Source organism: Balaenoptera ricei, chromosome X (genome assembly GCF_028023285.1).
Source record: "Balaenoptera ricei isolate mBalRic1 chromosome X, mBalRic1.hap2, whole genome shotgun sequence".
Classification (NCBI taxonomy): Eukaryota; Metazoa; Chordata; class Mammalia; order Artiodactyla; family Balaenopteridae; genus Balaenoptera; species Balaenoptera ricei.
In genome coordinates this window covers 35,287,423-35,302,484 of record NC_082660.1, presented here as the reverse complement: position 1 = coordinate 35,302,484, position 15,062 = coordinate 35,287,423, and the positions used below count along the sequence as shown (strand labels likewise).

Here is a 15,062-nt window from a genome sequence, read left to right as displayed (position 1 = left end):
AAATAAATAAATAAATAATAAATAAATCTTTTTAAAAAATAAAGAAAGAAAGAAAACTTGCGATTTGTGTCGATTTAATGTGTTTCGAAATTGTCTCGGAAATTCCCTGGTGGTCCAGTGGTTAGGACTCTGTGCTTTCACTGCCCTGGGCCCGGGTTCAATCCCTGGCCAAGGAACTAAGTTCCCGCAAGCCGCACAGTGTGGCCAAAAAAAGAAAAAAGAAAAGAAATTGTCTCAACGAAAGGGGGCACTGTGAAATATTCATGTCTGCACATGATACCAAGCACTTTCCGGTAGTAAAACACTTGGCTCATAGGAACATACCAGGAGATCTCTCAAAGCCATGTGAACAGACAGGCAACTGTTTATTATCTATAGTCTTAAAATCATAGCAGAAATTGATCTCATATGTAACTATCAAACCAAGTCTTCCACCTGGGAACACCTTGACATAAATATCATCTCTTTCCTGGCCTGACAAGGAACAAGGACGTATTCTACTAGTCTGAAACCCAAAGGATACCTTTCTTGAGTATCAAAAACAGTAGAAAGATGCTCATCATCGCTAATTATTAGAGAAATGCAAATCCAAACTGCAATTAGGTACTAACTCACACCAGTCAGAAGGACCATCATTAAAAAGTCTACAAATAATAAATGCTGGAGAGGGTATGGAGAAAGGGGACCCTCTTACTCTGTTGGTGGGAATGCAAGTTGGTGCAGCCACTATGGAAAACTGTATGGAGGTTCCTCAAGAAACTAAAAATAGAGTTGCCATATGATCGAGCAATCCCACTCCTAGGCATATACTCAGACAAAACTATAATTCAAAAAGATACATGCATTCCAATGTTCATAGCAGCACTATTTACAATAGCCAAGACATGGAAACAACCTAAATGTCCATCGACAGATGAATGGATAAAGAAGATGTGGTACATATATACAATGGAATATTACTCAGCCATTAAAAAGAAAAGAATGCCATTTGCAGCAACATGGATGGACCTAGAGACTATCATACTGAGCAAAGTAAGCCAGAAAGAGAAAGACAAATATCATTCGACATCACTTATGTGTGGAATCTAAAATATGACACAAATGAACATATCTATGAAACAAAAACAGACTCACAAATGTAGAGAGCAGACTTGTGGTTGCCAAGGGGGAGGAGGATGGGAGAGGGAAGGATGGGGAGTTTGGGATTAGCAGATGCAAACTATTATATATAGATGGATAAATAACAAGGTCCTACTGTATAGCATAGCGAACCATATACAATATCCTATGATAAACCATAATGGAAAATATGAAAAAGAATATATATACATGTAGAATTGAGTCACTTTGTTGTACAGTGGAAATTAAACACAACACTGTAAATCAACTATACTCCAATAAAATTTTTTTTAAAACCAGGAGAAAGTCCTTTTATCCACATGGTAAATTACTCAGAGAGAGAGGACGTGGAGATAGAATCAGTACAATAAGAAGTAGGAAACCTGCACTTGTTTTAAAAAACAAAAAAAAAGGATAAAATACTGGGCTTTTAAAGATTATTGCTATGACAATGAAAGGATAGAATTGACTTGATGGGAGGGAATTGGGCATTCATACACAAAAAAGATAATTTAAAGAGAACATGTTGCCCTTGAAAAATTCTTTAAAACTACTTCTGCTGCTGAATACAGGTACATACTAGTTTTAATTTTTATAAAGAGATAGCTGAAGTTTACTTCTAAACTGTCTCTAAATTGAATTTGTGTAAACTAAATAATTTTAAATGCAGCAAAAAAGGAGTTACATGCACAGCAAAGGCAGTTATCAGTACTTAATTTTTCCCATTTACCTCTTTAGGTGCTTATGAGGAATTATATTTCCATAGATAAAGATTATTTCAAAAAACACTTTCAGCAGTTTTCCTAGTTATCAGTATATGGTACAAGAAATGTCAAATCACCATTTCTTTGAAATTCATTGAGGATGAATATAAATGTTGTTTTATGTGCTATGATTTTTTTCTTAAATGCTTCACTGAAAATCACCACTGACATTTAATTGCTTTCAGAGTCCATAAAAAGGCAGATGAGATTTGTGCTGAGGAATAAACGAATCTGATCCATAAGATGCATGATCTTAATTGCTGCACCCATTTTCTCAAATCGCTGGTTGTCTCCCAACATTCCTTTTACCCTTTTAGAGCCATAAAACTTCCAAAAGTGAGTTGTTCACATGGCCACGCAGAGTAAAAACTTCATTTCCCGGTTAAATATGCAAGCTCCCTTGCAGCTAAGTATGGCCATGTGACTACACTCTGGCCAACAGGATGTAAGCAAGGTCATCTGTGAAACTTCTCAGAAATGTCCTTAAGGAAAGGGAAACTGTCTTTTTTTCTGCCCTTGTCCCTTCTCCCTGCTGACTGGAATTAGGGCAGTATGATGGGAGCTGGAGCAGCCATCTTGGACCATGAGGTGTGACTCAGACTGTTCCCTTGACCACACTTTAGACAGGCTCCTCTGAGGTCTCTTTTTGACTAGACCTCGTCCTTGGGCCCTGTCTTCAACCTGCAGAGCCCAGATTCAGTAAGAGTCCTGCTAAATCAGTTTAGCGAGAATCCCATGCCCCCCGCCCCCTTGATATCTGACATCACTCTGGCCTGCCTTCAGCAAGAATTCTGTTAAGTCAATTTAGTAAGAATCCCCTTACCATCAATGTCTCCTCTTAAGTAATTTTCCATTAATTGACCCCCTCACTCTACTTACTGGCTATATGTCCCCAACTGCTTTTGCTCTATTTGGAGTTGAACCTGATCTCCCTCTCCTACTACCATAGTCTTTGTTTTTACTTTTATTTTTTCATGATAGTCTTGAAATCTATGGCAATAGTCCTGAATAGAGTCTTCCTTACCATTTTAAAAAGTGTCAGAATAACTTTTTACTTTAACAGGTGTTAGCCCATGTTGAAGAGGGCAGAACAGCCAATTAGAAGGACCCTGGGCCTCTGATGATCATGAAGCCACCATTACCAGCCCTGGGTTGCTTTCCTCATGACTTCATCAAGGTAAAAAAAGAAAAAAACCTTCTCTCTTACTTAAGCCACTGTTATTTTGATTTTCTGACGCTCAGAGCCAAACTTACCCTAATTTCCATACCAATAAATAGCATGTATGCTGTTACAGAAGTAGAGAAGAATGCAAATCCTGCCTTTAAAATATGAATTGTAGAGAGTCTGGCAAAGATGTAAGTTATTTGTATTTTAAATCAAATTGACATATTCTTTGTGTAAGTTGTGAAAGTGGAGACTTTGCACAATCCAATAAAATATAACTTTGCTTCTGTTAAATTAGAAATTAATTCATCTCCATCTCCTATGCCTTGTACATAATAAGTACTCAATGAATTTTTGCTGAATCTTGGAAATTATTTCCAATATATGACAAAAATAATTCATACAAATAAATGTTAAAACAATACTAACATCCAATAATAATAGACAATGCGAATAAAAAATCCACTTAAGAGGGAATACAAACGGCTAACAATCATGTAAAAACACTAATAATCACACAAATGCAAATTAACATAGGACACTACTTTATCAAATTAGTAAAGATTTATAACAATAATTCTGATGTTGGCAGTGATATAATGTAATAGTCTAGTGAAGAGGAAATGGACACATTTCTGGAAAACAATTTTTCAATTTAAAGGAAATATAAATCAAAATATGAATCATAATATAGTAAAAAATTAAGACAGAAGATTTAAGAATAAGGATGTTCATGGAAATTAGAATAGTTAAAATATTGCACATCCATGTTATGAAATCTTATCCAGCTAATGAAAATGATGCTTCAAAAGAATTTTGAATGACATCAAAAATGTTCATTAAATAACATTAAGCAAAGATAGAGGATACAAAGTTACATATATAATGTGGTTCCAATTATGTGAAAATTACATGTACACAAAGAAAAGCAACAGAAAGCAAATTCAACAAAAGTGGAAAATATCTCTGGTAAGAGGGATCTCATGTGAGTTTATAAAGTTCATACTATATGTATTTTCTAATTTTCTATAATAAACATAACTACTTCCATAATGAAAAATGTATCAGAAGATATTAAATATTTCTTTAATTGTGAATTAAGAATTTATAATACAAAAATATTGTAGATATTGATGCCCTTTATAGATCCTAGTGCATTATTGAATTTAAAAACTTAAAAAATCTCTTGCCGTTAGAAGTTTTATCAATTTTAGATATTTGCATGAAATGTTTACCAGTTATGCTTAATTACTCTGCAATGAAATAATGATTAGAAAAATTATTAAATGCATGTCAGCCTAATCTTATTACACAGTTAAATCAATTAAACCCTAACTCCTATTACTATAGGAACCTTCAGATAAACTGTTGATATAAAATGGTCATATTCCTGAAATCTAAAATGTTAGAGGTAACTATCTATCTATTTATTTATGGCTGTGTTGGGTCTTCGTTGCTGCGCGCGGGCTTTCTCTAGTTGCGGCGAGCGGGGGCTACTCTTTGCTGCTGTGCGTGGGCTTCTCATTGCGGTGGCTTCTCTTGCTGTGGAGCACGGGCTCAAGGCACTCGGGCTTCAGTAGCTGTGGCTCGAAGGCTCTAGAGCGCAGGCTCAGTAGTTGTGGCGCACGGACTTAGTTGCTCCGCGGCCTGTGGGATCTTTCCGGACCAGGGCTCGAACCCGTGTCCCCTGCATTGGCAGGTGGATTCTTAACCACTGCACCACCAGGGAAGCCCGAGGTAACATTTTTGTTAGTGAAGAGTTCACTTATATTTCCTTAGAAATAAAATGCCCATTTCCCCAGGGATACAGTTAGTATTAGCTTAGTTAGATCTTCCCTTATGAACTGACCTAACTTTGGGAGATGAGTCTTCATTCACTCTCTCAGCCCTGACATCCTACCCTACAGACATCCAGCCATGCTGTAGATTACATGGGCTTTATAGTTCTGTGTTTCTTCAATTTACAGTAAAAGGGAATGGTAGTTTCCTGAATGTGAGTGCAAATGAATCCCTGCTGCCTAGGGGTAATGTCCTCTACACCAATTCTGGCTAGAGACAGTACACAAGGAAAGAAAAGGATAGTGAAAGGGGAATTCGGAGAATCAAAGAGATATATACAGCTGACTCTTGAACAACACTGGTTTGAACTGCATGGGGCCACTTATATGTGGATTTTTTTCAATAGTAAATACTACAGTATTACGTGATCTGCAGTTAGTTGAATCCTTGGATACAGAACCATGGATACAGAGGGCCAACTGTAAGTTATACTCTGATTTTTGACTGCACAAACGGTGAGTGCCCCTAACCCGTGCATTGTTCAAGGGTCAACTGTGTGTGTGTATACACACACACACACACACACACACACACACACACACACACACACATTACATATATACACACACATACATATTACATATATACACACACACATACATATTACATATATACACACACACATACATATTACATATATACACACACAAACTCTACATAGGTAACAATTTTGCTCATGACTATGATGACCATATTATTTCAAACAAACAAAAAAAAACAGTCTGGCAAGTATAAGTTTAATTATTTAGACAATCTAGGGTTTAAAATGTTACCAAATACCAGGTATTTGTGACCCTGTGTCTATGATAAGACTTACAATAAGAATTACTTGAAGGAAAATCCTGTAAATCAAATTTTAAGTTAGTTTCCCTATATGTGTATATATATTGAAATTAGTAAGGTCTTTAGTGGGAAAACCCCTAAGGTTTTAAATTTGTTTAAGGCAGAGCCAGATTTTTTTTTTCCAGATCTCTGTGACTCATTAAGAGTTTGGGTTCCATTTGAGAACAACGATGTTCATGCTGGGAGGTTCTGTTAATCCATTAAGAAGCTTTGTGGCAATTCTATTAGGATTAAAACAAGACGTTTACCAAACTAGAAGTCCACTCCAATAGTTCTCCTGGTGTTTTATGGGGACAGTCAGTCTACGCTCTTGAGAAGGTCAAACCAATTCTGTTCTTGGTGGCAGTGATAAGATTTGAAAAAACAGCCCCACAGATCAAACATTTGTAGGGTATTAAGATATAGTTTTTGGCACTTGTTGGTCGCCCTTACTTCCCGGGTGAATGGATAATTCTTGAAATCGCTTCAAATCCATTTGAACCAAATATTTAGCTTATCTGCAGGATTCCAAACAGCCAATTTAAATGCACTTTCCCCTTTTGTTTCTCCCTCCTTCTCTTTCTTCCCCCATCCTGCTGTAAAATGATGGAATCAAATCCAAAGACAAAGCCATAAGGTGGATGGCAGTTCCCAGGCTGATCTCTGTGGTCTCTTGATGATACTAACCTCTGGTTTGCTTGGTGGCCCGTCTCAGCTGGGCTAGCTGTGTGGAACAAATCATTATACGCTTGCACTTTGGTTCTCAGTCAGCATAAAGGGTAGAACAACATAAGGAACTCTTGTCAGTTTTTATTGTGTGAGAGCAACGCTTCAATAAAAGTCATAGTAACTTTGGATAATGTTATACAGCTTATAGGTCAGAGCTTTCAGTAAATACCAGGCTAAAGAAATGTTTTCTGTTTTGTTCCATTTCTCTGACAGCTATTAGTAAAGCTGTGGGCTTTCAACAGGGTCGGAATAGGCGCAATTACCGCATAAGCATCCCAGCACAGAGGAAAAGGAAGCAATATGGAATAAGAGAATCTCGGCTCTGATCTCTATCAGTTGGGCAAATTATTTAATCTAAGGTTCAGTTGCCACAGCTATACTACATTATAATAGTACATACACCTCAGGGATGACATGAGGATTAAATGAGTATCCACTTGTGAATTGAGTAATCCATTCTGCGGAGTGAGGGAGGCACTGGAGAGTTTGACACCTCTTTTACTCTAGCCCCCCTGAGAGGTCAGATATATCACTCAGAAGTTAAAAGTGACCTAAGAGTAGAGCGTGAGCTCTGGGGCCAGACTGTGGGGAGTGCAAATCACAGTTCTGCTACTTACTTACTAGCTGTGCGATCTCGGATGAGTTATTTAACTTTGCACTTCCGTTCCCCCACCTATAAATAGGGAAATTAATACTTCTTACCTCATTGGGGAAATGGAGTTGTAATCTGTCCCTTGCAAGTGTGCAGAACCTCCTGCTATTTCTTGCTATTTTCTATACCTCCAGATTCATTATGTTGTTCTTCTACAGAGGCAATGAAACACATCGAAGCTGTCCAGCACAAGAGCCACTACAAATTGGGTGAGGCATCAAAATCTCCTAGAGATGGAAGGACCCTGTGAAATCATCTAACCTCCCAGACAGAAGCCCATGTTCTACCTCTGATAGCTGACGGCTTCTAGTCAAACTCCATCTTCTCTCTTAGGCTAAAAATGTCCTGCTTCTCCCCAAGATGGCTTATCAAGCTTTCAGGTGTATGCAGCTATTCCCAAGGCTAGAACTTACCAAGGTGCTGTTTTCAACACCAAAGGTCAGCAAACTACAGCCCCTGGGCCAAATCCAGCCCACTGCCTATTTTTATAAATAAAGCTTTATTGGAACACAGCCACATCCATTGGTTTACATATTGTCTATTGCTTCTTTCACCTTGCAATGGCCGAGTGAAATAGTCACAACAGAGAGCATATGCCCTGTAGAGCATGAAACATTCTCTATCTGGCCTTTTACAGAAAGTTTGCTGACCCTTGGTTTAGACCATAGATAAAGCCTGATCCATGACTGCAAACTGTTTTATGTTTATGGACCCAACAAGCATTAAGATTGTGTCTCTGCTCACCTGCATTATTCTAACAATGAATGCAGAGTGCTTGGCTCATAGAACATGCTCAACAAATGTTGATTACTCCTGAGTTCTGGGGATTGTAGGATGCTTTTGGCTGCACGTAACAGAAAATCTGATCCAAACTGCTATAAATAACACTGAAATATATTATATTGCTTAAAGAAAAAGGCCAGAAGTGTGGCAGGTTCTAGTATATCAGGGTGCTGACAACAATTCTCTGCCAATCTTTTGGCTCCGCTTCATCATTGTGCTGGCTTTTATACTCAGCAGCAACCAGGATGACATGGGTCACTGAACCCATCCAGTGAGAAAGAGAACCTTCCATAAATTCAGGCTATATATGTCTGAGTGGGTCATCTTTGGTCTCATGTCCACCACCAGACCAATAATAATTGGCAGAGGAATCCCAGTCAAGGGATGACTGTCCTAAAAAATCCACTGCTGGAGCTAAGCAAAACTGAGTTTTGGGGTAGGGATGAAGAAAAGAGAAATGTACGCAGTAAGACAACCAATAGAGTTCACCACTGAGACAAGTCCAAGAATAGGTGCCAAACAGAACATAAGGCCAGATAATGTTTTCCTGCATTGTGGCTAAATGGAAATGACAGCCTCTAGGTGACAATATAGCCCACAAATGAACTGCTGAAATGAAGTTGTAACAGGGAAGAACAAAATCTGACTCCGTGCTGGATCTGTTTCTTCTACTTTAACCTTTGCTCTCTGTTGCTTTTTGTTACTATAATCACCAAAAGGATGTTGCCTATAGCTATTAGCATACATAATGGCCTCCCTTGGGGAACCCTGCCCCTCTGCCTGAATGTTAAACTAAAGTGCCTTTGTTCAGCTCACAGGGAAACATTCTGACCCTGCTCACCTGTAAGGCTGCAAGAAAGGAGAAATAAACACATCCCCCGGGGGCTTCCCTGGTGGCACAGTGGTTGAGAATCTGCCTGCTAATGCAGGGGACACGGGTTCGAGCCCTGGTCTGGGAAGATCCCACATGCCACGGAGCAAGTAGGCCCGTGAGCCACAACTACTGAGCCTGCACATCTGGAGCCTGTGCTCCGCAACGAGAGGCCGCGATAGTGAGAGGCCTGCGCATCGTGATGAAGAGTGGCCCCCGCTTGCCACAACTAGAGAAAGCCCTCGCACAGAAACGAAGACCCAACAAACACAGCCAAAAATAAATAAATAAATAAATAAATCGAACACACGCAAAAAAAACACATCCCCTCTCTGAGGCTGGCCAAATCAGGAGATGTTTTGTAAGACTGATGGCCTTTTTACATTACTTCCTCACCTCCTCCCCCTCTCTGTTCTATAAAAGAAACTGGCATCCAGACCCCGATAAGATGGTACTCTGGGACATTACTCTGCCATCTTCTCGGATGCCCAGCTTTCCGAATAAAGTCGTCTTCCTTGCCTCAACACCTCGTCTCCCGATTTATTGGCCTGTTGTGCGGCGAGCAGAGTGAGCTTGGACTCGGTAACACAGTCACTTATAAGTTGAAGATTTCCTATATATAGGCCAATACCACAAAGTAGACATTGAACGTATTTGTTTTTAGGTGTGAAAGATCAAGTAGGGTAAGAATTTTTTAATGAGGTTTTTTTGGGAGTAGATACTATGCAGCATGTATTCATATTTGTTAGGCTGAGTTCTTCCAAAGTTAGAAAAACCTAAGGAACAAAATGATCAATAAAGATTTTTATTTCGTGGTTCCAAATGGTCGGTATTTTTTTCCATTTGCAATTACTGTTGATAGCTCAATTTTCTTTGCCTCAGTTCTTCCCTCTTCCTTCATTGCATTAAAGCCATCAATACAGCTAAGTGATTTGTTCTTCACAGAGAATATTTTAAAAACTTACTTTCTAATAGTTGAAACCTGTGTCTAGATATCTCCTACCTCTTCTTCCTTCTTAGTCGGAAGGAGAAGAATAAATATATTTGAGCCTCTTGGATCAACCTAGAATGCTCTGGTAGTTGGCAAATGTCTCTTCCCAGCCTACAATTCATGCCTGGAGGTAATTATCAGACTTTTCATGTGCCTTTGGGTGCAGAGCACCTTTAGAAGGACCTAGAGGTCAGTCCCACTGAAACCGAGCAGGACCCCGTGGGGCTCCTGGGCACGGAAAGCCTTTCAAACAGTTGCTAATCAGGGAAGGGAGGGGGATGCAGAGACAAGGGAGGAGCAGCCAAGAAACAATAGTGCAGCCTTGGGGCAGGGTCCTGGTTCCCCATCAAGGGATACACATAATATCTTTGAGCTCTTCTGCAGAACTAAAAACCCCACCAAATGGAAGATGTTAACTACTTGATGAAGCACTCTTCATTCCAGAGAAGGTCACAGTTCACCCATCATCACCTGACTCCAGATAATCTCTGGATTGAAGGAATGCAGGCCCTGCACGCACCCTGCTCCTTATCAGCAACCCCGCCCCCCTGATTATAAAACTCCTCACAAACCCCCTACCCTCACCCCCTGCACTGGGACACACAGTTTTGAGGGCATTAGCCCATTGTGGCCCCCTTTGCAATAAAGCTATTCTTTTCTACCTCACCCAAAACTCTGTCTCCGCGATTTAATTAGGTGTCGGAGTACAGAGGCCAGATTCGGCTTCACCACCTTATTTAATGCCACACACTTCAGTGGCTATACGGACTGTGGAGCACAGTTGGGCGACAGGCCTAAAATGTTGATTCAATGCCATTTTTACACTCTTTCATTGTTATATTTTTCCTTATCTCTAAGGACAACCTACTCAAGCAAATAAATATAAAAACAAACAAGAAATCCACTGCTTCCCAAACTCCAATGTACTAACTTTCCAGATCAGTTTCTTCTTAGTAATCATCATAATTCTTAAAAATTTTCTTTGGCTTCCACTTCCTTCTGAAACTTACTAGCGGAATCTGAAGGCAAATTTGTGGGTCATGGTAAACAGCTGAAACACAGTTGATCTATACTTGCCAATGTCAAAATCCTTTTCCCACTTCAAGGCTAAGCTCAAATGTTAGCTCTTCTGTGAAACCATTCCTTCAATTCCTATCTTATCCTTAATAACTTACTTATTCCTCCAGACTCCCACAAAATATCAATCTACACCTCTGTAGCATAGTGAAAACAATGGTTGTAATAGCTAGCACGAATGTTTACAGTTGCAGTAAAATCTGCTACACCATAAATTCTTTGTGTTGATGATTTTGGAGGATATCAAGGAAAATGGCCTAAGTTCACTGACTGGTCTGGCAAATCTCCTGGTTGGGCTTTTGAGAAGCTAACTCAGAGATGTAGATACCTGTGCAAGTGATTTATGAAGTGCTCTCAGGAGGAATCTGTAAGGGAGTAGGGGAGGCAGGAAAGGGAAGAGAAGGGGGACTAAGGAAGATTGTGATTTTTACCTGAAGGCCAGTCTCAGCATGATCCCATGGGGAGCTCTGAAGCAGAAGTTGCACTGTCGAGTCTGTCTTGCCTTGAGACAAGGGTTTCTGTACCCATCAGCCACTGGCCCGGGGCGGCCCAGTAGGGACAGAAACTCAAGTTTATCTGGCATTTGTGGCTCTCTACGCCTGTGGGCAACTCCAGCCACCCAAAGGTAGTCCTCTAAAGAAGGTAGTAGGTGCCAGTCTTTAGAAGTAAAGCACGTGGAAACTGGGAGATGAGAGCACAGATCCAACAAAGGGGCTCAAAAGGATCGGAGCGGAGCACTGATGGTATTCACAACAACTCATAAACCAAGGGCAACACAAACCAATGATAAGCCTAATGATGTTAGCCAGCGATTATTAAGTGCTTACTGTAGGCCAGCCTTGTTCTAAGCTCTTGGTAATATTAGCTTATTTAATCCTTACAACAGCCTAATGAGGTAGCTAATGTTATTATTTCTGTTTTGTCAAATGAGGAACGTAGATCTATGGAGGCAACTAGTCTAAAGTGACACAAAGACTTCATGGTGTAACTAAGATTTGAATCAACAAACATAGATGGGTGATTCAACGGCAACGCACTCTAAACCCATGCCACCCACGTTGGCGTGGCTTCTCAGTACAGGAAGCTGTGAAGAGTGGCAGAGCCTTGAGTCATTTGGCCTGGGCTCCTGTCTTGGTAGCTCAGAACAAAACGAGACAACGCATCTAACACAGTTAGTGCAGAAGAAAACTGCACGAGCTAAATATTAGCCAGTGTTGTTATTAAAGAAGGGAACAAGACATTGCCCCTTTCAAAAAAAATCTATTTTCTATAAAAGTATCTCTTCGATCTGTAAAAAGCCTTTCTTCTGCTATCCTCTAAATGTTTAAAGAGCCAGGAAATCAACAGCTTTATTCTTGATAGCTCTGTTGTATATGACACAATTGTTACCGAGAATAAGGAAAGAAGGCAAGGGAAGATAGAGAAAAAGGAAGAAGGAGTGTAACAGATTATTACTAACAGTTATTGAGAATGACAGGAACAAATATTCTGAACAAAGTCCTGTTCATTGTACTTCAGTCTTTCCTGGGATCTGGTTATTAAATTGTTTTTTCCTAAACAGGGTGATTTTGAATTCCCCCCAAGAATGTTATCAATAATTGCTTTGTACCTTGCCCCCCATAAACAATATAACTTTTTGCAGCGCATTAGAAAATTTAGCCACTTTTCATGACTGCACTACCAATGCCAAAAATGTTACTGATTTCTTGAAAATCATTAACTGCATTTCATTGCCACCTGAATGCTAAGCACAGAGAAAGTGCAATAATTTTAATCAAAGCCTTTGTTTAAGATTGGCGGAATACCTTGAAATGATGGAAATAAAAATTCTGAGCTCTTCACTATGAAATAAGAATCAATCAAGAATATTTCAATATCTTTCCAATTCTAAGGCTCCTAGTTCCTTTAGGCACATTGAATATTTTTGCAACATGTGAAGATAATCTTATGATGAGTTTTCTCCTCAAGTAAAATAAACATAAGCTTCTGATTGCAGTTTTGGTAGACACGCGACGTACAAAAGCTACATGTTGCACAGTAGTAGGCAGTGACTGAGGAGGGAACTCTGTTTATCTTTGCTCCTCTACTCAGAGGTGAGACGTAATAACCAAATATATTTAACAAGCAGGACAGGACAGGCAGCAACCAAACAGAATGAATGTGGCAACCAATCAGAATGATGCTCCGATCATTCGGAACAGATGATGTAACCATTCAGAATGGATATTGGCTGAAAGACAGATGAGGTCACACCTGGGGATCCAGTTAAATATTAATCCTGCCTACAACTGATGTGAAACTCAACTCTGCCCACATTAATCAACTTTCCTCACACAGAAACTTATTTCAAGAAATTCAGATGATTTCTGGGATACAATGGGAACTTTTCACTTTCCAGATCCCCTTCCTCTCCCAGCTCTGGTCAAGGCAAATTCCCACTAAGACTGACCTAAGAAAGGCATTATAAATAAATAATAGTTAACATTTATTGTGCACTTAAGTACCAGGCACTACACATTATCTTCCTTAATCTTTGCAAAAACCCTATAAGATGAGTGCTACTATTATCCCTGTTTTATTGATGAGGAAACCAAGGCATGGAGAAGTTGAGTCACTGGTTCAAGGTCACACAACTAGTACATCCCAGAGCTGGTACTCAAACCTGGGCAGTCCTTCCACTTACCTATGAGTTATGATGTCACTGGAAAATTGACATTCTCATCAACATGATATTTACAGCTCAATCCCATCCTTCCTTCTAGATAAACGATAAAGTGCCAAAGACGTTTTCTAATATTTGTGCTACTGCTTGCAATCTATGAAGTCACTGACTAACACTTGTCACCAATGTGGTTGCAGTTGCCCCATTTCTGATCTAAATTGCTTCAAACAAACAGAAAGCAGTCAAGGAAGGCAGACAAGATAAAAGAACATTACCTTATTCTCTTGTCCTCTACTTTTTTCAAATATTCATCTCTCTTTAGGACTCCCAGGATCATCTCCTTCTCATGATCTAATAAAAATGACAGGTTGATGAACTCCGAGTTCTTAGACATGGTATTTCAGCAGTAGCTCTGAGTAGCAGTGGTTGAATCTTCCAGGTGAATTGATATCCACAATTCTTAAGGTCTCGCTGAGCAACCCAGAGTCACTCAGTTGCTTGATGTAGAGAGGCTTTTACAAGGTCTCTGAAGAACTGCTGATGGTAGATAGGGATTCTTCCAGTCAACACAGAAAACAAGCTCCACTGGGATTACATTTCAAGAAAGTCATTATTCTTTTAACTGAAAAGATCTCCAAAGCCTTCGTGGTGGTGTACAGTCCGGTGGCAGCTGAGTTTCCCTAATGATGCTCAACATTAACCCAGAAAGTTACAGAGCAGGAAACAGATCCGCTGGGACAGAATCCAGAAAACACTGCAAAGGTAGAAAAAGCAAAGGAGAGGAAAATTAGGCCATTTTCCTCAGAGCACTTGTAAGAGTGTCTAATTTTTGAAACAGTGATGTACCTAACTCAAAAAACACTTTTTAATCAGTAAACATGCATTTATGAAATACTTATTGTATTTATTACCATCAAAGAGTACTTATATTTAGTTGATTCCAGGTTCTCTATGTCAATTCTGCTTCTTCCATTATAACGAGCTTCCTCTACCAGCCAGATCCCGTTACCACCCTTGATCCATGGGTCACCGCTTTGGGACTCTAAGAGCACAGTCTGGACTGTCCACAACAGGACAGGTCCTTTAAGTGGCTCCATCATGCCCTCCCGCCCTCCCTCCCTCCCCAAAACTAGGACCACCACATACAAAAGCATTGCCGGCAAAACAAATATGAACCAGTGCTGCACATATCAACCTAAACCTCTCTCACAAACATGTTGAATGAAAAAACTTAAGTTGCAGAAGAATTCATGCAGGATAATAGCATATGCATGAAGGAAATAATTTTCAAAGAAATTACATCTAATTTAGGACCACATACATTTGGAGTATAAATATAAGGAAATTCATGGGGAATTCTGAGAGATGCAATCAGAGAGGAGAACACAGGAACTTCAACTACTGGGTGATATTTTATTCTCAATATAGGTTTATCTCTTACTACGTACATGGTTGTTTATGAGTTATTCCAGCTCTGTATTACATACCGCAAAATAGATGTTTTAAAACTATCCCTTTGTCAACATAAGCTCACCAGGCCCTCTCTATCATATTAACTCTTGGGCACATTCTTTCATTGGCTTGTTAC

The 15,062-nt window shown here is 39.6% G+C and overlaps 1 protein-coding gene across 1 annotated transcript in view; it reads right to left on the bottom strand.

The window, feature by feature from the left end:
- SYTL5 (synaptotagmin like 5) overlaps positions 1-14,011 on the bottom strand; it is a 95,437-nt gene extending 81,426 nt beyond the window's left edge. The window contains exon 1 of the mRNA XM_059910915.1: positions 13,750-14,011. Coding sequence (XP_059766898.1) covers positions 13,750-13,868 — 119 coding nt within the window. The 5' untranslated portion in view covers positions 13,869-14,011. The remainder of the gene's footprint in view (positions 1-13,749) is intronic.
- Between the last annotated feature and the right edge of the window lie 1,051 nt (positions 14,012-15,062).